This window comes from Haliotis rubra, unplaced genomic scaffold (genome assembly GCF_003918875.1).
Source record: "Haliotis rubra isolate DU_JTF1 unplaced genomic scaffold, ASM391887v1 Scf1371, whole genome shotgun sequence".
Classification (NCBI taxonomy): Eukaryota; Metazoa; Mollusca; class Gastropoda; order Lepetellida; family Haliotidae; genus Haliotis; species Haliotis rubra.
This window is the reverse complement of record NW_025765305.1, coordinates 56,314-80,833: the sequence shown is the minus strand read 5'-3', so window position 1 is coordinate 80,833 and position 24,520 is coordinate 56,314. Positions and strand designations below refer to the sequence as shown.

General features: G+C 40.8%; 1 protein-coding gene across 3 annotated transcripts in view; it reads right to left on the bottom strand.

Moving 5' to 3' along the window:
* Positions 1-16,386, bottom strand: part of LOC124268341 (adhesion G protein-coupled receptor B1-like) — a 46,425-nt gene extending 30,039 nt beyond the window's left edge. Inside the window, exons 1-11 of one of the 3 annotated variants that reach the window (XM_046703316.1) lie at positions 15,860-16,130; positions 14,251-14,384; positions 11,630-11,729; positions 11,111-11,234; positions 6,120-6,287; positions 5,212-5,451; positions 3,364-3,600; positions 2,353-2,478; positions 1,909-2,010; positions 1,498-1,595; positions 865-1,053 (exon numbers count right to left, since the gene is read on the bottom strand). In XM_046703316.1, the coding sequence (XP_046559272.1) occupies positions 865-1,053; positions 1,498-1,595; positions 1,909-2,010; positions 2,353-2,478; positions 3,364-3,600; positions 5,212-5,451; positions 6,120-6,287; positions 11,111-11,234; positions 11,630-11,704 (1,359 nt within the window). In that variant the 5' untranslated portion in view covers positions 11,705-11,729; positions 14,251-14,384; positions 15,860-16,130. Of the gene's footprint in view, positions 1-864; positions 1,054-1,497; positions 1,596-1,908; positions 2,011-2,352; positions 2,479-3,363; positions 3,601-5,211; positions 5,452-6,119; positions 6,288-11,110; positions 11,235-11,629; positions 11,730-14,250; positions 14,385-15,859; positions 16,131-16,231 lie in introns of those variants that run through there. The other 2 variants (XM_046703315.1, XM_046703314.1) reach the window with 2 other exon arrangements.
* Between the last annotated feature and the right edge of the window lie 8,134 nt (positions 16,387-24,520).

The window sequence follows — 24,520 nt, the reverse complement described above, 5'->3', positions numbered from 1 at the left end:
GGCGAAGGTTGAACTGGTGCTTACAGCATAGAAATTTTAACTGGGACAAGGTGTTTTCGTCAGATAAAAGTTCTGTGTAGCTGTTTCCTAATACACTGAAATTCTGGACCAAACAAACTGAAAAACCTTTGTATCAGCGCCCAAAGTACAGTCCGAAATTTAACATGTGGGGTGGCATATCTGTGTTAGGGGCAACGCCCCTCTGTGTATTTGAAGGGATTATGAACAGTGAGCGGTACACATATATTCTCGAGGGACATTTACTTCCATCTGCTCACGTGTTCTATTGAAATTATGGATATTCCAGCAGGGCAACGACCCAAAACATCGTTCAAAGCATTCACAGGCCTGGTTTCGGACCCAAAATATGTCACCATATATATATATACTTTATGCATATGTTTGTAACAGAAATGTAACCTTATATGCCGCTGTCTGCGGCCTGAGTAATACATAAAGTTCAGTTCAGTTCAGTGCTGTTCTAGCTGGTAGTTGAAACAAGGCAGCCATCGAGCACACGACGTTTACTTTCATGATAAACTGGTGTTTTGTTAGTCAGTTTGTACAATGTGTGATCTCCCCCTTCCCCTCAAAAGGGCTCTGTATCGTGATCTACCTTCAGTTTTTGGCGATCTAACCTGTTTTTTATATTGTCTTGTCATGTATGGTTAAAATGTTTTAAATTTAATTACTAGTTTTAAAATTTATATCTGTGATAGTCTAGTTGTTTTACTGTCCTTCGTTGACATGTCTTTATCCTTTACCTGTAATTATTATTGATATATAACTTGATATAGTCACGATGTGGCTGAAACACTGCCGATGTGCCTTAAAATCTTAACTCACTCACTCACTGTATCGTACCTTTATGTCATCTGGTTCCACACTCCGCTCCCCTTCTCCTTGAATATATCCCTCTGCAATAATCTCCAGTACTTCTAAGATGACACCAATGTCGTTGGACGTCAGTAGTTCTGTGTCTTTAGCAGTTTCTAGATCGTTCAGGATGTCGCTAAGGGAACCTTCTAACACCCCGTCTTTTGCTTGTATCGCCTGAAGAGAACGATCGTTGATTTTATGGGCGCATCAACATTAGCATGGCATTATGCCTCCTATAGTTTACGCAGAGTGTTATATGCTAAATTACGTGTGCAAAAATACACTAGACCCATTCGTGCTACCTAATTCGTGCCTATCGCTAATTAATCACATACATTCACTGGCTCTTGTGACTTAATTAGATTGGATGACTATTGGCCTCGAGTTAGAATAGGTCTGAGAACCGACCTATGGTAGTGACAGTGTCATGGGTATTTGTCAAAATGCATTGGAGATATAATACCTCTAACAACAAGGATAACACCAAGATTAGTGAGAACTTCAACCAATGTGGGGAACCTTGGACTGTATCCCATCGCCAGCTCCCTTAGGTACCATTCACTGTTAGTGTTTTCAACAACAACAGAATAAAATACATAGTCAAGGGGAAGTGCTTACATTTTGAAGGGCATTGTCTAACGTAATCTGACGGCATTTCGTGTCGTAGTCGGCATTGTCCCACTGGCCGAAGAGACTGCAACGTCGTGAAGACGTACCTGAAATGGCAAGTGAAGAAGGAAGGTAAGATTCAGAAAACAAGACTGTATCTACATTTGCATAAACCTTTACATTTAATATTAGTTTAACTAAAATGTTGTGTAGGAAATTGGTTAGATGATGAGACGTCAATAACTCAATGTTCTATAGTTTCCCCAAATTGGGAATCAAACATGCGTTATATTATGCATGTCTACTGAATTACATATATTTAACGAATTACTCCACTGATTGAACCTAGAAGGGTTTAATCAGTGTAGTATTTCGTTAGATATACATGTATGTAATTTAGTTCGAAAAAGTGTACTTTACCTTGTAATTTGCTGGGACAATCTGACATTGAAGTCTCTCCAGTTGGTGTCTCTTGCCAAATAATACCAGACTGGTCAGTTTCCAGAGGACACGTGTTCATACCTTTAGAAACAGAAAATAATAATTATCATACTGGGAGATCGAGTTTTATGTAACAAAGTATCGGATTGGGTACAACCGGTTACAATGGACAGTCGTCATTGGTATGACTGATGATGATCAACACGACAAACTCTCATAGGGTAGCATTTAGTTTCTGTTTCTCATCGCTCGACCGACCCTTGGAATTTTGATTCGAAATACAATGAAATCCGTGAATGAATCTTGTTTTACACCGCAGTGAAGAATGCAAGCGAAATATCCCGACAACCAGTGCTCATAAATGTTGAGTGATCTATGGTGATTGAGTACGAATGGCTAAGAACACAAACGTGGTACACGAACCTTCTGTAAGCTGGTGTACTTTGACAACATTGCTGTAAGCCTGTCCCTTGATGTTGAAGCCCTCACAAACGTATTCAGCATCACCTCCCAGTCCTTGGACAGTATAAATCTCCCTGGATACTAGACCTAGTAGGTGAAACAAACAAACATGCATGTATATGTATAGCATCACACCATCCTCGGCCATGCAGGGCATTATATCAAGTTCCATTATAAATACCCTGAAGCAATAGAAACTGGCCTTCACACGCGTATTTCGCATCACCCCCCAGTCCTTGGACAGTAAACCTTGGATGCTAGGACAATAGGTAAAATACCTAAACATGAATATATACATGACCATGCAGGGCATGTATATCAGAGTTCCATTATGAGTGAGTGAGTATGTTTTTACGCCGCTTTTAGCAATATTGCAGCAATATCACGGCGGGGGACATCAGAAATGGGCTTTACACATTGTACCCATGTGGGGAATCGAACCCGGGTCATTTGCGTGACGAACGAACGCTTTACCACTAAGCTAAAAACCCACAGCCCCAGTTCCATTATGAATACCATGAAGCAACTGAAAGTGATATCAGCATCTTCATCTGCCTTATTTGTTTCTTCCAAAGGAATGTTTTTTACACTTGAGCATGGTTTTGTTGGAGAGATCGCAAAATACAGCGTCGATGTTAACAGTCATAACTCAGTGGAACAAGCATATGGTAATATAGATATACTGAGGGAAACAAATAAGGGAACACTTCTTTATCGCAGTGTCCCTTTAATTATTCTAAGTTATTCATCCACACCACAATACACAACATGCAATTATTCATTTAATGTTTGCGTAAAGGGAAGGAAATTTAAAGAACCTAAAAACATTTTTGGATTAAATTTGAAATTGTTTTGGGGTTTTTTTTAACATAAATCAGGCATTGGAATAATCTTTATTGTTTGTTACTTTACTTTTTAATATTCATAACAAGCATTATAAGTAATAATGTCTAGAAGTATCAACACACTCACCTTTGCTAACTGATACCCTGGACCTCTTCCCATCTATAATCCGGTACCATCTCATCTCAACCTCTGTGTCCGGAGGGTCATCTTGGACACAGGTCAGGTTGACCGCTGTGTCTCCCCGGATATACACGGACGGAGGTCTGGCCACCACGTGGGGTTTACTGACTACGCGGAGACCAAGTGTCCGCTCGTGTCTGACCCGGAGATCCGCACTTCCGGTCAGAATACAAATGAACATACCTGCAGATAATTTACGTCAATCAGATTGTAGTGAAGAAAATAGACAATCATTAATGAATTGAGGAAACAATTTTAAAAGTGTGAAGGCATATCAAGATGCATCCCATGCATCAGGAATCATTATGCATTTCCTTTCTATTTTACACAAAGAAAAAATCATCTTCCAGAGGCAAGAGCGTCCACAAACCCACACCAAAGAAATACAAATTGATGCATGACTTTCATGTTAACCAAGGCAGCACCTGTGCGGTTATCCTGACACAGGTTTAATTTGTACATGATCGCAAGACGGTTTCTCCCCTCTAGTTGCTATCATCGTTATAAGGCAATAGTCACCACGAGTAAAATCTAGATGTCAAGTGGGCGCTCTTGCATCGAGGGTATTACGAAGAAGTTAACTGGATTAATTCCTTAATTTCCATGCGGGTAGCAAGCCAGTTTTTTCGTGTGTAAGCCTCATAGGTTGCAAAGCTTTATATACTACACATCAAAAGTTTAGACTCACTAGTGTAAATGTAGCCACTTACTTCAGTCAACTGTTCTGAACTAGATTTTGTAAAATAACCCATACAGTTTAAAGGTACTGTTTATACATGAACTGATGTATTGTAAAACAAATTCGTCACGTTGAGAAGGTTATTGTCATGAGTTCAATAGATGATGAAACTCAGTGAAAATTGGTGAATTCTTAACAAAACTTTTCACCAATACGCAGTTGTTCACATGCACGATTACCCGTGACGGGTTAGAATGAGCCTTCAGTAACCCATGCTTGTCGTAAGAGGCGACTAACGGGATCGGGTGGTAAGGCTCGCTGGCTTGGTTGACACATGTCATCGGTTCCCAATTGCGCAGATCGATGCTCATGTTGTTGATCACTGGATTGTCTGATCCATGCTCGATTATTTACAGACCGCCGCCATATAGCTGGAATATTGCTGAGTGAGGCGTAAAACTAAACTCACTCACATGCGCGATATTTGCACATGCTTTTCAGCAATTTGATGCATGATCCTTGTGCAATTCATCTGGATAAGTTGTGCAGTTGGTTCCCCCAAGTTAGTAGAGAAATTGAAATGGATATTTGCTCGTGTTCTTTGAGTGAATAAGAACAGTTTTAAGCTGTAAGATACAGGTATTCCAGCAATATCACATCTTTTGGGTCGGTTAAAATAATTCATAATAGGAAATATCGTCGATGGGGAAAATACACTAATGATTATCGATTGTTGAATATTGCGTCATCGATAATATCGTACATAAACTAGTGTGATGAAATAAAGCTTTAGTCTACTCGGACAATACACAAAGCTAGGATTTTATTTAGGGGCTGTTCCTGATTTATATTCAGCACTCTTATTAGTAGTCCATATCTAAATATGTCACCACTCACAAGTGATGTGGATTATGCTGATTTCTTTCAGATTCCTTTTGGCATTGTGCTAAAAGTTACTTCTCCGATATTTATCGATAATCAATTGACTATGGATCTCTATGGTCTATATCGATAGCCAGCCCTACAAGTTATGGACTCACTCACACTGAAAAGGAGGAAATCATCTATAGTAGCAAAAATGGTGCGAAACATTGAGAAGGAGAGTGTTATCTAACCGGCATCTCTGTGAAGTATAGGGTTGAACTCAAACACGCCAATGCTCTTGGTTCCTTGTCTTGTGTAATTGACCAGGAAGCGATCGGTGAGGCCCAGGGTCACATCCCGGCCGGATACAGCCCACGAGAACGACGGGTCAACGAATTGGTCGGCTTCACACCGGATCACTACGTTAGTTCCGTTTTTAAACAATGAAGTTTGTGGAACAGTGATGAGTTTGATTTCTTTTTCTGTTGGGCCTGTAGCAAGACAAAATACATAATACTTGTATACTGTCTGGAAAATATCACTGAAGCCCCGTTTCCTTTGGAAGGCCTTTTGGTGATGAGTTGCCGACAGTATTGCATTATTGCATTATTCATATCCATGGCACTGTATCGAACATATATAGGATGCATTATCATCCTGAAAAACTCACAATATACTGTCATCATGGTTTGAAAGTTAAAGCAATCTATATCTCGAAATACTGAGATTAGATTAGCGTTTACGATTATCTATTTCGTGTTATCAGCAGAATTGTTGTCCACAATGTTTTAAGGGTTTTACAGCAGCCCGTCATCACCCCGTTAATGTCAAAACATCCCTAACGAGCGATTACTTTCAGACGCTTTACATGTATGCAGTGTAACTTTAACCTGTAGAGATAAATACTTAATCTGGGTGATTACAGTGTGTAGTGAGCGCACAGTTCCGCCTCTAAACAAACATGTTAATTTAATGACTCATAGTCGCATATACTAATACTTGTCTACGGATGTGCATGCAACGTGCATGCAAATACAGACTGATCTAATGTTACACACTCCTATCTATCGCAACACACTGACTTCATTGGAATAGAAAACAAACTTGTTGACGATGCCTAATCAAGTGTTAACCAATCGATATGTCTATATCTGTATACCTTCAAGATGTATTTCAACTTGGACCGACGTCATGTTCCCCTCACCATCCACGCCATTGACTATAATAGTCAAGTTAGGTTTGTTATACGTGTGCAGTGACGCCCGCAGATACACCTGCAAGCCACCAGACTTCGATGTAACTCGGAAGTATTTCGATGAACTTGAAGCTATAACCAATAAAAGCAAGGAATCAAACGTACATAACATCGAATTACATTCAGATCAGATTGACAAAATACATGTTTAAGTAGAGGTGAGGTGAGGTGAAATTGGGTTTTACGTCGTGCTTGAGAATATTTCGCTCATATGACGACGTGCATGCGTGTGTATGTGTATGTGCGGCTGCTTGTACTAGCCCAGACTTAAGCTGGTTTTATAGTGCTAGCCCACTGAGATACCATGCCGTAGTGAAGCATGAATACCCCACTCAGACACATTATACTGACTCAGAGCCGACCAGTCCTTGTTGTACCCATTAATGCCGAGCGCCAGACAGGGACCAACAAGTACCATATTTTAAAGTCTTTTGGTATGAACCCGCGACCTTCCGCTCTCCGGGCGGACGCTCTAACCACTACACCACGGAGGCGGTCTGTTTAAGTGAGAAGGATTTTACGAATAGAGAGTCATATGATCAGACAGACAGACAGGTATATTCGTAAATGGGGCCTAAAGGCCAATAGTACAGTAGCACTCAGCAATATTCCAGCTACATGGCGGCGGTCTGTAAATAATCGAGTCTGGGCCAGACAATCCAGTGATCAACAGCATGTGCATCGATATTCGAAACTGGGATACGATGACATGTGTCAACCAAGTCAGCGAGCCTGACCACCCCCGTTATCCCTCTTACGACACGCATTAGACGCCTCGCGGATTACGACACGCATGGGTTACTGAAGACCCTGGATCCTCACGGGTGCCAATAAGTAGTTTAACACATGTTGGTATAACAATAGTGATAGTTTTGCCAGTGACGTGTAAATATATTAGTGAAAGTTTAAATAACATGTTGGTATAACAAAATAGCTTAAATAGCATGCGAGAGGTAACATGTTGGTATAACAATAATGATAGTTTAAATAACATAACAAGAGTGATAGTTTAAATAACATGTTGGTATAAGAATAGTGATGCGGAAATAACATGTTGGTATAACAATAGTGATAGTTTAAATAGCATGTTGGTATAACAATAGTGATAGTTTAAATAACATGTTGGTATAACAATAGTGATAGTTTAAATAGCATGTTGACATCATCAGTATTAAGAGGAGCAATAAACATTTCCCAAGATGGTCTGTTGAAATAAAACTTCTTTCTTATGCAGGTACATTCAGGACAGACTAGCATAACATGGTTTTCATCTTCATAACCATGATTACAATACATATAGGATGTACTTACAATATCCGTCGTTTTAGAAATGCGTGCTGCTCGTTGATTGAAATCGTGTACATTATGTCTACATTAGTTATTAAAAAAAAAAAATAGTCTGTTTGCAGTGAAAACGTACCGGTGAATTTCACTTTAAACAAAAATGTAAATCGAATACAGTGAAATTAAGATTGCGAATCCTCATAATTCTACCTTGCCAATTTAAAAATTAAATCTTAGATTTTTATTCAACTTAGGAAAAAAGTTGTTTAACAAACGATCATTGTTTCAAATCGCTTATATTGGTTTGTATTACAAGGGGGGTAAGCGCAGTAGTTGGAACAGTGAAACAAATGCACGTGCGGTACGTGATGAGCGTTAACTTAGACCAACCCTCCTTGTTCTCGGTGTTTCATTTAATGTGCATACCCCCTTGTAATACAAACCAATAATACCGATTTGAAACTATGATCGTTTGTTAAACAACTTTTATCCTAAGTTGAATAAAAATCTGAGATTTAAATTTTGAAATGGCAAGGTAAAATTATGAGGATTCGCAATCTTAATTTTTCTTTATTTGATTTACATTTTTGTTTAAAGCGAAATTCATCGGTACGTTTTCACCGCAAACATACTATAGCTGTGCTGATTGGATTGCCATAAGACAACTCATGTACTCCGTAGTCAGTGGAATGAGACACTGGTCCTGGGGCGGTGGGGTAGCCTAGTGGTTAAAGCATTGGCTCGTCAAGCCAAAGTCCCGGGTTCGATTCTCCACATGAGTACACTGTGTGAAGCCGATTTCTGATGTCCCCCTCCGTGATATTGCTGAATATTGCTAAAAGCGGCGTAAAACCATACTCACTCACACACTCCGGCGGTCCTTGACGTCAATCTTAGTTGTCAGGGGATTATGTCCATTTTTTGTCAGTGAATAAGGTATACTGAACCACAAAAGAAATGTCGCACCGATAGCGGTTTCTTAAAGCACATTATAATTCACACTAATTAACTATCAAAACGAAGGACTGAGTTCAAACTTGACAATTATGGTTAACATATTTACGGGAATCACATTCACAGTTTACACAAACAAAATCACCAAATGGTACCCTTCTGATATCCTAAAGTCAGTATCGTGTGCGGCCTCCATGAAAAGGGCATGGATGAAAGCGTTGCATCGTCTGTACATGGAATGAAATAGCCGGTTGCTGAAGGCCATAGGCACTTGGGTCCATAATCTGCGAAATGCCTGATCGAGTTCAGTCGCAGTTGTCGGCCTTGGTTGGAGGCCATGTTCAGTCTTCATTGAATCTCGTCCCAAAGGTGTTCTATTGGACTTAAATCCGGACTAAGTGCAGGCTAATGTATGGTTTTGATGCCATGTTGTCTTAGGAAGTCCAATGTTGCTCTGGCAGCGTGGGCACGACCGTTGTCTTGCTGAAAGATGTGATTTCTGTAACGTCCAAAATGTGGTACAACGTTGGGTCTTATGACTTAATCAATATAGCGAGCAGCTGCCACGTAATTTCCTCATCCTGGACCAAGAGCCTGGAACACCATAGTGTCAACTAACCGGTTTAGACCGATTGCACCCCACACTATGATGCTTGGACCACAACACTAAAGTACTGTCGGAAATAGAAAAAATACTGTTTTTCGCATTGATATCTACAATTTATGTAGTTTATATGTGTAAGTGTGAAATATATGTTCAACTAAGTTCGACCTAACTACAGTCTCAGTGGTAGGGAGATAGGAAACGTAGAAAAGGACTTTACTGAGGAGACATTAGTGCAGAAATGAGAAATGCGTTTTTTTTCCTAAGCGACTTTTTGGAACAGGCCATGGCTTTATGCAAATTAGTGTGCAATGATATTATATAACAAAGGGCAATTTTAGAATGTCAATTTTGAAATTAAACTTACCTTCACTATAAACGATAGCTGACGTAAAAAAAAATAACTTTAATACTGAAACTATGAAGGATGTAGCAGCCATGGAGTCTCACTATCACTATAAAAAGAAACAGGTAAGAGGGGCCGTCTCAAAAGCAAATTCAGGACGGGTGTCGCAAACGGTGGTTAGGGTCAGGCTGGGGGACAGAGATATAAGCTGAGATAAGATAATCCTTTAAGGGAATTAAACTGGGAAGCAAACGGCATGTCATAACAATTTACACACAATATCCAGTCCTGTCGATCTTCGGCTGGTCATGCCACCTATATATTTTGAGACATTTAATACGATGGCTGATTTAAGTTTTTTCATGGGTATCATACCTGTTTACGTATCTCAACATAAACTTTATGATCAATAGTTGAGACATATTCAACACACATGAAAAAGCATAAAATATATTTGAGATGACCCCTTGTGTGCTTGTAGGCAGGACGTGCATTTCATGCCAGGTGAGTCGACGATCCGTCGTCATACCTGGTTGAGCGACCTAATTGCCATCTATAGTCCGATCTAATGTTTTGAGCAGCTATTCGTAGTTTTTCTAAGTTTTGCCCGATTTTACGAGTAAACATGCTTTTCTGGATATACAATTACGCATCCAACTGAATACCCAGATAGGCCGATGTGGGTTATTTCGACATATGCTATTTGTAAATTTGTCAATTTTAAGGATAAAGAGTAACAGCCTAAAAACAGTTTTTTTCTATTTCCGACAACAATACACGCATACGAAAACAGTTCACCAGGCCTTCGCTATACTCTCACTCTGGCATCGTCTGTCGAAACACAATATCGGCTTTCATGAGATAAAAGCACAGTTCTCCATTGTCGATAACGCCTATTTCGATCCTGAGTTGCCCCTTGCAGTCGGTTTTGGCGGTGATGAGCGGTGAGGGCAGGACTACGATAGGGTCTGTGATAACAGAGGTTTCTTCCGCGCAAACGTCGACGCACTGAATCGGCACTGATGGGTCTGTTGTTAGTCCCAATAGCATGGCGTACTGTTTCCGTCGCTCTGCAGATGGTGGCGCACAATCTGTCGGTCTTGACGTTGCGATGTTACTGAATGTCGCCCACTGCGTGGACGGTCTTGGATGCTGTTAGTGATATGATACCATTCCTGCAGTCGGCAGACTGTCCTAACATGAACATTAAAATGATTGGCTAACCTCCATGCATTATGGACAACTTTGCAATCATCCCAAGACTTGGTTCCTCTGATCTCTTAAGTCATGGCATGGTGATTGTGTCAAAACAAAAATGATTTCAGGCGAGTTTGTGACTCGCTTTCATTGGTAGGGTTGTCACGACATGCACGTGCATTTTCATTTTCATGAATGTCAAACGGAACCTTTTACCATGTCTGCCTTTTTCGGTGCGTTTGGTCGATATGCTTTTTCATCAGAAAACACACTGATGTTGGTAATGACTGTAAATTTGGATTGAAAAACCTGTTAACAAAACGGTACAATCATAATAAAAACACTACCTTGCAAGAACAAAATGTTGCATTTGGTTTTGAAAAGCGACGTTTCTTTTGTGGTTCAGTATATATTCTTATATTGCTTTGTAAGAAAATAATGACCCTATAAGCAAAATGTAGATGTATGTTCACAACTGCAGATATTGGTCTGGTAAAGCGAAACCATTACCTTCCAGGTTCCAAGTGAGAGGGTAACGGTGTGAACATTTCAGAATTAACTCCCCTGGTGTGACGTTGACTTTGACGTTGATCACCTCAAAAGCCTTACAATCGGACTTCGGATTAGGTCTTTCCTGTAGTGAAACGACGTGATTATTTGTGCATCCACGGAAAGAATTAATTATGATGATAATGTCAGAAATATTTTGTGAAGTAAAGACTGACACATCTTCGTGATTAATTTTTGATTTTTGTGTCAACCTTGGAAAACTTCTTCCCTTCGGAATATTTTTAGAAATCGGCAAAATTAAAAAGGCACAAATTCTTCATTTTGATGCAACGTCGATACATATTCCCATTTTAAACTGATTGATAAAAAGAAAATAATCAATAAACAATATATCCCAGATCAGACTTGTCAAACGTCCATTACTCGATAATACAACATCCTTGGGCTTAATGGCGACTACGGATTAAAATCATTGTAAATCCCATTGCTAATAGCTAATACAATCACTTCAATACTTACGCCACCTGCTTCAGACAGCCCAAGACATATAAGCACGACAGCGCAGGTGCACGCTGCGTATATGATGGTAATCATGTCACTCTCTTGTCATTGTAAAACTCTGTAAAATATACAAATACAACTGAACTACCTACATGAAGCTGGCTTCATGTTTTCTCTCAATGCGAATCAGGGGTAGAAAAACTCCCCTATATCCATCTATAATATAAGGAACATGCCTTTCCAGACAGCGTGGGTTGTGCTCATGCTATCAACCACCTGTCTGACCCGGAATCGATTGATTTTACGATTACTTTGAAATGTGCTGTTGCGTTACCGATGGAAAGTGTAATGTAACCCTTATTCAATTGTTAAACATATTCTGGTTGATATGACCATCACTTCACCAATTACCCGTGAAGATCCGGGTTAGAATTGATCTTCATCAACCCATGCTTGTCATATAAGGCGACTAACGAGATCGGGTGGTCAGGCTTGCTGACTTGGTTGACACATGGCATCGTATTCCAATTGCGTAGATCGATGCTCATGCTGTTGATCACTAGATTGTCTGGTTCAGACTCGATTATTTACAGACTGCCGCCATATGGCTTGGATATTGCTGAATGCGGCGTAAAACTAAACTCACTCACTTCACCAATATCATGTCATGTCAGTTTTGTATGCTTCTACAGGTGACTGAAGGGGTCGGGTTAGCCTCGACGCAAAGTGTCTTATTAATGCAATAAAGTCAAGCGGATTTATCAAGAAATATACTACCCATCAAAAGTTTAGACTCACCTCAAGCACACCTCATATATATATATGATGACACCGAAGATGAATTTCGCCACTAACTTGGGGGAACCAACTGCAAATCTTATGCAGATGAATTGCACTAAGATCATGCATCAAATTGCTGAAAAGTATGTGCACATATCGTGCATGTGAACAGCAGCGTTGTGGTATAAAGTTTTGTTATGAAATCGCCAATTTTCACTGATTTTCAACATTTACTGAACTCATGACAATAATCTTTTCAACGTTACGAATTTGTTTTACAATACATCAGTTCTTGTGTAAACAGTACCTTTATACTGAATGGAATATTTTGCAAAATCAAGTTAAGAACAGTTGCCTGAAGTAAGTGGCTACATTTACACAAGTGAGTCTAAACTGTTGATGAGGAGTATATGAGTCGAGTCTGTTTCTAGGGCGAGTCAATGTTGTTTTACGCAGCGAGCAGCAGCAATGTTCTTGCTAAATCGCGACGGAAGGGAAACAATAATATCATGAGTGATGATTCAATCTGCAATGCACGATTATACATCATCAACCCGGTCACAGCCAATCTAATACCTCTGCAAACATACAGAACAAGTGACCTATCACGCTTCTTTATCACCATGTCAGTTGTTAGGTCTTATCTGCTCCATATGAAGCACAACGTGTATGTATATATACAGGCAGTCACCCAACTGACAATGTCATCGTTTGAGAACCCCAACCCTGGTTGCTTTCAACAGCAGTTATTCTTCGACAAAATTGTTGAGAAAACATTGCAAAATTCAAACGCGCATTCATTTTATTTTGGTCAAATAAATATTTTCCAGCGTTTGCAAAATTAAGCTGAAACCAAAGGAATTAAACTCACTAAACACTACGATATTTCACGTTTATCGTCACATTTTGCCCTTATCCAATGTATGTTTAACGATATTTAGAAACGTTTCCATACGATGACGTCTATTTGCTATTCCAGCTACAATCTGATGTGTACGTGCATGAATAATATTCAATCTAATTTTAATATTAATTAGATGCTGAATGTTTATGCTATCAACATCAGACTTTTTAATAAGCAATGTATTCAGTTTGACTTGTCAATTTTATTTTCGTAACAAAGTCACGCTGAGATTTATGTTAATTTAACATGATCAATTCATTTAGACACGCCTGTATGCTTGACATACCAACCTACGCGAGTTTCATCTTTCGTATTATGTTCATCTACGCCACCGTATCCTCAGCTAGTCCTACAACAACGTCCAGGTTGTTTCAACCAACACTTCGTATAAAGAACTATATATTTTGCCTGAGATACATCGTAAATATTTGTAGATGGTAAATCATTTGGAGGAATGTACACTTTAAACAAAACTCTTGCTTATATACAACGCCTGTTTGGATTTCTAAATGTGTCGAATGTGAATGTGTAAAACTGACTCAGAGCTGTTCCGTGTGTTTACAAAAGCCTGTTTTAATAGTTGAGGCTTTGAGCCAGGAAATTGGATTTCCCCGCTATTAATCTTACACATCTGAATGAAAAATAACAATACCGACACAGGGATGATCTTGTACTCGTGTTTACATATGCCACCTCAGCGGAACAGGCATTTCTGTGCAATGTAAAAGTCTGAAGAAACATAATTGTGAGTGAGTGAGTTAATATTTAACGTCACAAACATAATTGTCTGTTCATCTGTAGGTGGTGGGGTAGCCTGATGGTTAAAGCGTCCGCTCGTCACGCTGACGACACGGGTTTGATTCCCCACATGGGCACAATGTGTGAACCCCTTTCTGGTGTCTCCCGCCGTGATGTTGCTGGAATATTGCTAAAAGCGGCGTAAAAGCATACTCACTCACTGTTCATCTGTAATTTTCCCTTTCAGTCTCAAATTACGCAGAGACTCCAACAGCAATGAGACATAAAATTATGACGTCATGCCAAAACTGATGACGCGATATGTGTCCAAGACAACCGATCCAACGTTCTCTGCAGAATACAAGGGCAAAAAACACAAACTCAACTTTCCAAGTATTTCTGAAATTAGAATATTCGCCAAAGAGACGGTTTCGATTCCCGACATGGGTACAATGTGTCACCCTCATTTCTGCAGTTTACAATATGAAACAGAATACGCCTTAGGTTAACTAGATGCATCATAAACAGTATGTTCGTGTAAAAACACACCTTGTCTACATGTGTTCTATACTTGCCGACGGAATTCTTACATTGTTTCACAGTTGTACTATGTTATGCAAACACTTAAAAATACAAAATCATATATATCTATAATGAGCAGTTGATGTTTACTATTTCCAGGTAGAGTTTGAAGTTTCTGTTCAAAACCGTCAGTGTATCACTGACACACGCGTTAACCCACGCTCATGGGTTTCATCAACCAACAAAAATGTGTCACTTCGGGTTTTCTTTCCACATTAAACATACACATCGTGATATACCTTAGATAGAGCTCGGAGCGACGTTAAACAATACTCACTCACATATCCATACGTTTCCTAGTTGCCAAAATTGTTTTGTTATTACAACAAATTAGAACGATTACAAAGCAGAATGTGTTCTGCCATGCATTTCCTCGTAAACAGTTTTAGGGTAGCGTTATAGCCGTACAGCACTCCCTCTAACAAGACTCAAACTTTAAGTGTGTAGGTTTAACACGATGTCTGACAACAGTAATATAGGACATATTTATCCTTTGTGGGACGTCGTTGTGGTCTAGTGCGCATGGTTGCTGGATGTAATGCAATCCTCTCACAATATCCAGGACGATGTCACTGATGGGTGTGGCCACTTTAGCGGGGACAAAGCCAAGAAAGGGGATATTACAAGACTGAGTTGGCTGGATATTATGAACTATTTATAGGATTGGTGCACATGTGTGTCGGCCACAAACTGAATATCCACATATACATCACGGATTTGTCATGTTGGAGTGTTTATTACGATATTACATTATTAAATAGTTTCCACATAGAGTTCATGCTGATTTCCCAAATAAAGATATACAATACTGCTGACAAATCACTAAATACAGTAAAAATTACACAGAAAGTCGTTATTTCATATAAATAGTTGCTGCATAATAAAAGCCTGATCTGTTCCATTCACACAATTACAACAGCACTACAAACTTTCATCGTGAACCAAGTGCCATGTTAAGTGTATGCGATACATGGAATGAGAAACCCGCCTACGACGTGTGTTACTGCTACACAAAACAATGGCACACGTTTTGTGAATAATAATCTTGTTTACAGAAACATAGCAACGTGGTTTGACTAATCCTCACCAAAATGACAACAATGCCAGAGTAGAAACGACATGCTTACGTAAACACATTCTCCTACAATTACCTAAACAGATACGGAGGCATGAAGCACCCCTGCCTCACTCCTTCATTTATATATGTCACAGTATTATGATGATTATTTTTTAAATATACTTACCTCGCTGTTATACAGTGTAGTAACACCAATCCAATAACGAAATCACGTATCAACTAGACAGATGTAAGGTGAGTTTATATTCACCACATGTTTCCCGGATCCGGACCGAGCACATAACCCTGGTTTACACCAACATGTCAGGTTCCTGTTATGTCAATACCGCTAGTATCACGACTTGGTATATTCAGGATATGACATAGTTGTCGGGACAGTTTTGATTCAGTCAAAAGAAAGACATGGGCCCTAGGTATAACGTCTTTGAAGCCCTTTATTTACATAGAGAAGAATTACGCTTGAGTGAATACACCTCAGTTACCTCCCTTTGTGAATAGAGCGGGCTCTCAAATTCGATGTGGTATCCAGGCTACTTACCCTTAAAGGGTGGCTTTGTGTTGTGTTCAAAGGTGTGCAAGATTGACTGGTATTTGACTGTCTTCAAATCAATGCGATAGGTGTTCAGCGGATCAATGAGCAAGGTCGGGCGTTGAAAGTAAACGTGCAGTAAGTGTCACGGGTGGCTGGGTAGAGGCCTGCGAATGTATGCGGAATATATAATCATGTGATACTTAATACAAGTGGTCGAGTGGGAATATAAGACCCTACACAGCTGCGTGGTTTATTTAGCAATTCCGGCAAGGCTGATTTGTGTTAAGTTTGAAATGGTGCGTGCTTTTCGAAATAAAGAAATACGATTTTTCATCAGAAATAATAGAAACATTTATGTTTGTGTTTTTACACGTTAATAACCAGTAAATAATCAGTCTGGAAGATCAGAAAAAGCAGATAACGTCGAGAGTGACAAGCAGAAAAAGAAAAAGAGTGAAAATTATGTGAATGGATCACTTCAAAACAGTGAGGACACGTGGCCTACTCGAAAGGTAACAATCATCAACTCTCTCAAGTGCATAAATATTGTTCCTCATGCCATACAACAGTACTCAGTGACATCTTACTCCTTGATAATTGAAGGCAATGCTTCTGAAAACACATGTGAGCAGACCTACAAAGAAAAGCTATGTTCAGTATGGGTGAGTGAGTATGGTTTTACGCCGCTATTAGCAATATTCCAGCAACACCACGGCAGGGGACACCAGAAATGGGCTTCACACAGTGTACCCATGTGGGGAATCGAACCCGGGTCTTCGGCGTGACGAGCGAACGCTTTAACCTCTTGGCTAACACCGCCCCAAGTCGTATGAACATGAATGTGGTCCCAACTTTTCACTCTTTTTAGCACTTTGTTAATACTCAGCATTTGAAGATAATATTGAATTGAGATTTCCAATGCCTTATTGGTAGACATGACTCTAGTAGTGGTCTAAAACACAGTAAGTTGCTATGCGAAGTTGTGTCCCTTAGTTATGTCAGGTTCCACGGATCGCGCTTCGAAACCCGACTAAAGTCTTTACTTCATTCTATGTTGTCGTGAACGCTCGCTGCGTACAGTCAATAAAGGCACGAACTAAAAAAAATATTAAAAACTAAAAACTAATTAAAAACTAAATATAACCGTTAACAATCACCTCACAGGATTGTTTAGCGGTAAATGTTGTAATTGCTGTCATTAATGTAGTTAGTATTCTTCTTTACAGAGACCCGTGAAGATCCGGGGTAGCAAAAAAAACCCCATGCTTGCCACAAAAGGCGACTATGCATGTCGTAAGACTAAGAGGCGACTAACGGGATCGGGTGGTCAGGCTCGCTGACTTGGTGGACACATGTCATCGGTTCCCATTTGCGCAGATCGATGCTCATGCTGTTGATCACTGGATTGTCTGGTCCAGACTCGATTATTTACAGACCGCCGCCATATAGCTGGAATATTGCTGAGTGCGGCTTAAAACTAAACCCACTCACTCACTCACTCTTTAGTACAGAATGTTGACTTTTACTTTATACAGATACGTTTATCGTCTATATAAATGTATTATCAATATTAATAATTGCGATATTTCGTGATCCAAGTGGCGAGGGCAATAGCTCATATCATCACGTCCAGAGAGGGATTATGCGACGTATAGAGCAACAATTGTCGTCAGTTTGTCACCGTCAAATGTTCATTTCAAGATATCCGTCATGCATTAAAACATTCCCTTCGTCATGACCTTGCGGCGATTAATTCTTCGCCTGAGCTTGGAGGAAAATTCTGTTTCTCAGTTTCACCTAAAAATAATCCTATATTATAAACCAGCCAGCCAGTCAACCACCAACCAACCAGCCAGCCAGCCAGCCAACGAACCAGCCACCCATCCAAAGACCAGCCAGCCAGCCAGTCAGTCAGTCGGTCAGTCAGTCCATTTGATGTAATTATTATTACAACGCATTTGAATTAAGGTATGCCTTCAAGGTTTCAATATAATTATTAACAAGCCTTAAATTATCATACTTAAGGAATAATGCTTTCGTGTTTTTGCATCCTACAGCGACGTCAAACAACTACAGTAACTGACTGCTACTCCTCATGCAGATTACTAATTCTTCGAGTCGGGGTTGATCTGCAGCAACACAGGCGACTGACGGGGTCGTTGACTTGGCTGACACATGTCGTCGTATCACAGTTGCGTAGATCGATGCTCATGCTGTTGATCACTGGATGGTCTGGTCCAGACTGGACTATTTACAGACGTCTCGACATATGCCTGGAATATTGCTGAGTGCGGCGTTAAACAACAAACAAACAAACAATACCACTTCAACTACTTAGACTTTGACATTGTTTTAACTGACAATCCAATGTAGGCCTACTTCAAACGAGAGCGTCTTCGTGGTCTTGTATGCGAGAGCGTCTTGCCCAAAAGAGACAACTGGCTACGTCATACTAAAACAATGGTACTTATTGTTACCCTGCTCTGCGCTCGGCAAGAAGGCGAAATATAGTGACCTGTCAACTTGGGATCACGATCATGTGTCATGGAATCTCTGGTACCATCAGTCATGATTACTGCAAGCAGCCACACCCAAATACACGCAAGCGCGTTCTAAGCAACGGCAGTCATCTTGAACACGACATTAAACCTCAACGCAACCTCATTCAGACTCCTCCTCAACTTACCTAGAACTCAGTTAAGCTCAGATCGACTCCACTTACCTCACCTCACTCTTAAACTGAACCTCAAGGGACATGCTGATGTATGGGTTCCAGGAAATAGTAGGTTCGACACACATTTCCAAACCAGGTAAATGTGTATCTATAATGTAGATCCCCCACATATATTCTTTAATAATACAATAATATGAGATAATGTAAAATGCATACAACATCAATGAAACAATCAAACATCAAACGGACGATGGACATCAAAGAGATTGTTTTTCTAACAAGGAGAATAAACTGCTATTTCAAACCATTCTGTGTTCGACGACAATTGAAATGAAACCGTCATATTCTATAACCCTAGATGTCCTTGTGGAACAAGGAGCTATCCATTAGTCAAATGCTTGTCATTGTCTCTTCCCTACAGCCTCCTCCATTGATTCATCGACATCCGTTCTCGATGGAAGTTATCATTATCTTCAGTGGAGGATGTGTTGGTTGATGATGTTTTGGAAAGCAAACGAAGCCACTGGTTTTAGATGTGGTTAGAGGTGTTGAAAGTAGGTGTTGATCATGGTCCGGATGATTTAGAAGAGTGTGCGGTAGTTACAATCGAGGCGGGGTGGGGGTCTACTACTACTACTACTACTACTACTACTACTACTACTACTACTACTACTACTACTACTACTACTACTACTACTACTACTACTACTACTACTACTACTACTACTACTACTAATAATAATAATAATAATAAGGGCCTGATGATGTACGCCTCTCCGTGGTGGGCCTAGATAGGGGAATTATATTCCCTGAACCAAACGTGCATCACCCAGTTAGGGCTGACCCCCCGAAGCTGGTTTTTCACTGGGTTACAGACAGCCAAAAGGAAAGTATAGATTCACTTCCGCAGCCCAGTCAGCCTTCCTCCGGTAGTGAAACCAACCATACTGGAGATGGGACTTGCCCCAGGGGAAGGCACAGAACCCGACCAAGAATATCTTGGTCAAACCACCTTAAAACCACACTACTTGAGTGTGCGAGAGCGACAGGATGGCCTGAAAATCCACGTATCAATGGCAAGTCGCTGAAGCTGCATTGGGACAATGCCATGCCCATGTATGCTTACCTGACGGAGCAAAATCTCCGAGATCAATTCCGGCGGCTTAAAAATCTCTTGCCCCGTGAGCCAGTTCAACCCACAACTGGTGCCCGTCAGGAACCTTTGCATGAACAGAATGCTCAAGTGGCAGCAGACCCAAAACTTCGAATGGACGTCCGTGTCAACCTCTTTCCTCTTGCTGATGGAAACTCTTCCGGCATAGAGCCAATTGGCCCCGAAATTTCAGACCCTCACTCTTCCTCTTCCTCAGTTGCAGATCTTTCTGAAAATCCTGTGTATATTTTGTTTCATTCTATTTATGATGAAATATCTGGCATACCTTTAGAAAATCGGAGGCCTATTAAACAAACAAATGCATCTTTTCCCCAAAATGAAATTAATTTATTAAATGATATTATTTCTATGAAACTTTCATCGGACTGTTCATTACATGAAGTTAATTGTTGTGTCTATGCTGCCGCTCGAACCTTGGAGGAACTTCACACAGTTTCAAAGAAAACACATCCAATACTAAGAAGACTACACCAAAGAAAAACCGGTTTCAAGTAAAACTAACGGAAACTAGAAAATACATTTCCTGGATAGAGCTGTGCCTGAAGTTAAGATCATCAGGCAGTCCAATGTCAAAAGACAAAAGGCAATTTGGAGAAAATTAAAACTGAAATATAAAACAACGAAAGAAAGATACTTCTCCAAATTGTCGATTCCTTTAAGGCAAAAAATAAAGGTTTGGACTGAAAGAAAGAAAAATGGGAAAAGAAAAATAAATTCATTAAACAAAATAAACTTTTTAGAAACAATGAAAAGCACTTCTACAAGCAACTGAAAGCAAAGGGTGATGGTGAACATGACAAACGGCCCCCCCATGGATGCCAGTGAAAGGTTCTGGAAACAGTTGTGGTCTGTACCCGGCAACTGTAACCTTGAGGCACCATGGGTCCGTGATTATGACCATGCAATGCACGAGAAGGTAACTAGGTCGTTTGTCTGTTACATCTCACCAGATTGCCTGAAAAGTGTTATAAAAAAGTCCAAATCTAATACAGCTCCAGGGCCTGATGGCATTCAAAATCGGTATTGGAAACTGTTCCCCTGTGTCCAAACACCATTACTACACTGTTTCAATACTCTTGTGGACACAGGTGATGTTCCTCCATGGTTCTGCAAAGGTCGCACAATACTTCTCCCCAAGAAAGGAGACTTGACTGATCCCAAAAACTTCCGCCCTATCACATGTTTGAATACACAATACAAAATATTCACAGGGTGTTTGACAAACCTCGTGTCATCTTACTGCTCTTCCAATGATATCATTTACAGAGAGCAGAAGGGAGCAAGAAAGGGATGTTGGGGGTGCAAGGATCAACTTCTTGTACAGAAAATGATTTTGGAAGAGGCTAAAACATATCACCGCAACCTCTCCATGTGCTGGATTGACTACAAAAAAGCATATGACTCTGTCCCTCACGAATGGATTCTGAAGTCTCTTCATTGTATTGACCTCCCTCAGCGACTACTTGATTTACTCAAGTCTTTAATGAGTTGCTGGTCGACTCAACTTGAGATGTACTCGCTGGGGCAGGTGCAGACTTCGGAATCTATTCCAATCAGAAGGGGAATATTTCAGGGGGATTCCTTTAGTCCTTTGCTTTTTTGTCTGTCTTTAAATCCTTTGAGCTTTCTGCTCAATAAAGAGGAGGGTTACCATCCCGGACCTCCTCAGCACAGATCCCCAACACCTCTTACTCATCTCCTTTACATGGATGATATCGAGCTCCTTGCCAAAGGATATACCAATTTGAAAGAGCAGGTTCTCCTTGTCGAGTCCTTTTCGAATGATATTGGCATGACATTTGGACTCGACAAATGTAATACTCTTCATTTGAAACGTGGCAAGGTAACTAATGATGGATCGGTCAAGTTACAAGGGGGAGGAGTTATTGAGCATCTTGTGGAAGATCAGGCCTACACCTATCTTGGAATGCAAGTTCGAGATAAGCTCCAGAATGCCCAGATTCAAGACAAACTTCGGGCCGAGTACAAATCTCGTTTAAAGAAAATCTGGAGCTCAGAGCTAAATGCTCGAAACAAGGTCAAAGCCACCAATACTTTTGCTGTGCCAGTCCTCTCCTATTCCTTTGGAGTAGTTGAATGGACGAAACAAGATATCCAGAGTCTTGACCGCCTGACCTGAAGGATCATGTCTGATAACAGAGCCCACCACCCTCGTTCCTCTCTTAACCGTGTATATATGCCAATCAATTCTGGAGGTCGGGGTTTGATTAATGTGGAGGCTCTTCATGACAGAATTATATTGTGTACTTTTGCACATATTTATTTATCGGATGATCCTCTGGTGATGCATGTGAAGACTCATGATGAAAGCAAGGAATTCCACAGCTATTTTAAGCGTGCCAAGGTTGTTGGACAGAATCTCAAATTTGAGGTTGACTTTGCTGATGGCGATGTACTGCTGGACGGTACAGCGATGGGAGTAAACCAGGTGAAGTCCTTCACCAAGTCTGCCCAGAGTCGGTCTTTTGTGGAGAAGCTTTCTGAGAAGCCATTGCATCGTGTGTACATGCAGTGTGTTGAACAGAATAGCAATCCCTCCGACTCCTTCGCCTGGATGAAGTCGGCTGGTCTTAAATGTGAAACTGAGGGCTTCCTTTTTGCTGCTCAGGACCAGTCACTTCCCACTCGTAATCGCCTAAATGTGATTCTTAAAGAGAATATTAACATGAAATGTCGACTTTGCAATGAATTCACAGAGACTGTCCAACACCTTGTCAGTGGATGCCCTTCCTTGGCACAAACAGCATATCTTAAACGACATGATGGCATGGCTCGCTGCTTTTACTACCGTCTCCGACATGCCTGTGGCTTTGACTACGAGGTCCATCCATGGTACGACCCGGAACATGTCCAGGGCGTCATGGAAAATGATGCTTTCAAACTTCTGTGGAATAGGCCCATATACAGCCTCAGAAGAATTCCTGCCAACAAACCTGATCTTGTCCTTTTTGATAAAGCCAATGAATTTATATATATCATTGAATTTTCTGTCCCTTTGACAGGAATGTGATTGACAAGATCAAGGAAAAGCATGATAAATATGCGGACCTCGCCTTTGAAATGTCTCGCTTGCATCCCAAGTACACTGTCGTCAGGCTCCCCATTGTTCTCGGTGCCCTTGGTTTGGTACCTCCTGATCTCTTGGCGCAGATCAGGAGAGTGCCCGGGTTCTCCACCGGGAGTACAGCTCTTCTGACACTCTGGGTAATGCAGAAGGCTGCAGTGTTGGGGAGCCTTCATATTCTCCGGAAAGTTCTTGGTGGGTTCGACTAGGCAGCGTTTCCTGGGAGAAGTCCCATTCGCTGTCTGGGCTGCGTGTAGAGGGGGCAAGGGCCCTGAGCTGATGATGAGCCTTACCAGCCTGACTGTGCCAGGATCACCCGAACCCTCTCTGCTGCATATTATCTTTAATCTGTAAAACATAATAATAATAATAATAATCCTACTACTACTAATGCTACTACTACTACTACTACTATTACTACGACGACGACGACGATGACTACCAACACCATCACTAATGGTCTTCAGCAAGCCATGCTTGTCGTAAGATCACATGTCATCGGTCCCCAATTGCGTAGAGTTATTATTGTGTTGTTGATCACGGGATTGTCTCGTCCAAACCCAGTTATTCACAGACAGCTGTCATTTAGCTGGAATATTGCTGAGTGCGGCATTAAACAACAATCAATAAAACTAACTATTGCATCTGTTGTAATGTAAGCACCACTCTACTGGATAGAGCGCCTGAAGAGCAGGAGGTTCGATCCCATGGTCACACCAGAAGACAAGACAAGATGCTGTCACCATACTATATCTATGAGGGTGCCCTTCCACAGTTGTTTTAGCAACTAAATAATCGAGGCTGGGAAATTAAAGGGTGCCCTTCCACAATTGTTTTAGCACCCGTGAAGATCCGTGTTAGAATTGATCTTCAGCAGCTTATCGTAAGAGGCGACTAACGGGATCGGGTGGTCAGGCTCGCTGGCTTAGTGGACACATGTCATCGTATCCCAATTGCGTAGATCGATGCTCATACTGATGATCACTTGATCGTCTGGTCCGGACTCGATTATTTACACACCACCGCCATATAGCTGGAATATTGCTGAGTGCGGCGTAAAACTAACCTCACTCACTCACTTGCTACCCAGTCTTTTAATGGCATTTAGAAGTGATACACATACGGAAGAGAGTTTTTATGGATGTCAAGTTGACATCCATAGAAGACTCTCTTCCTCACCCACTACCCATTCTCGTCATATCACCTCTCCGTCCACGTCTACATCGCCTCCTATGAGAATCTGTTCCACCTCTTTGCGTCCTCATTATATCCACATCGAATCATGAAGCAAACAGATTATCAAAATCAGCACTGGCATATCAATCCCAGCACTCGACTATCGCCCGCTTCATTTACTTGTAA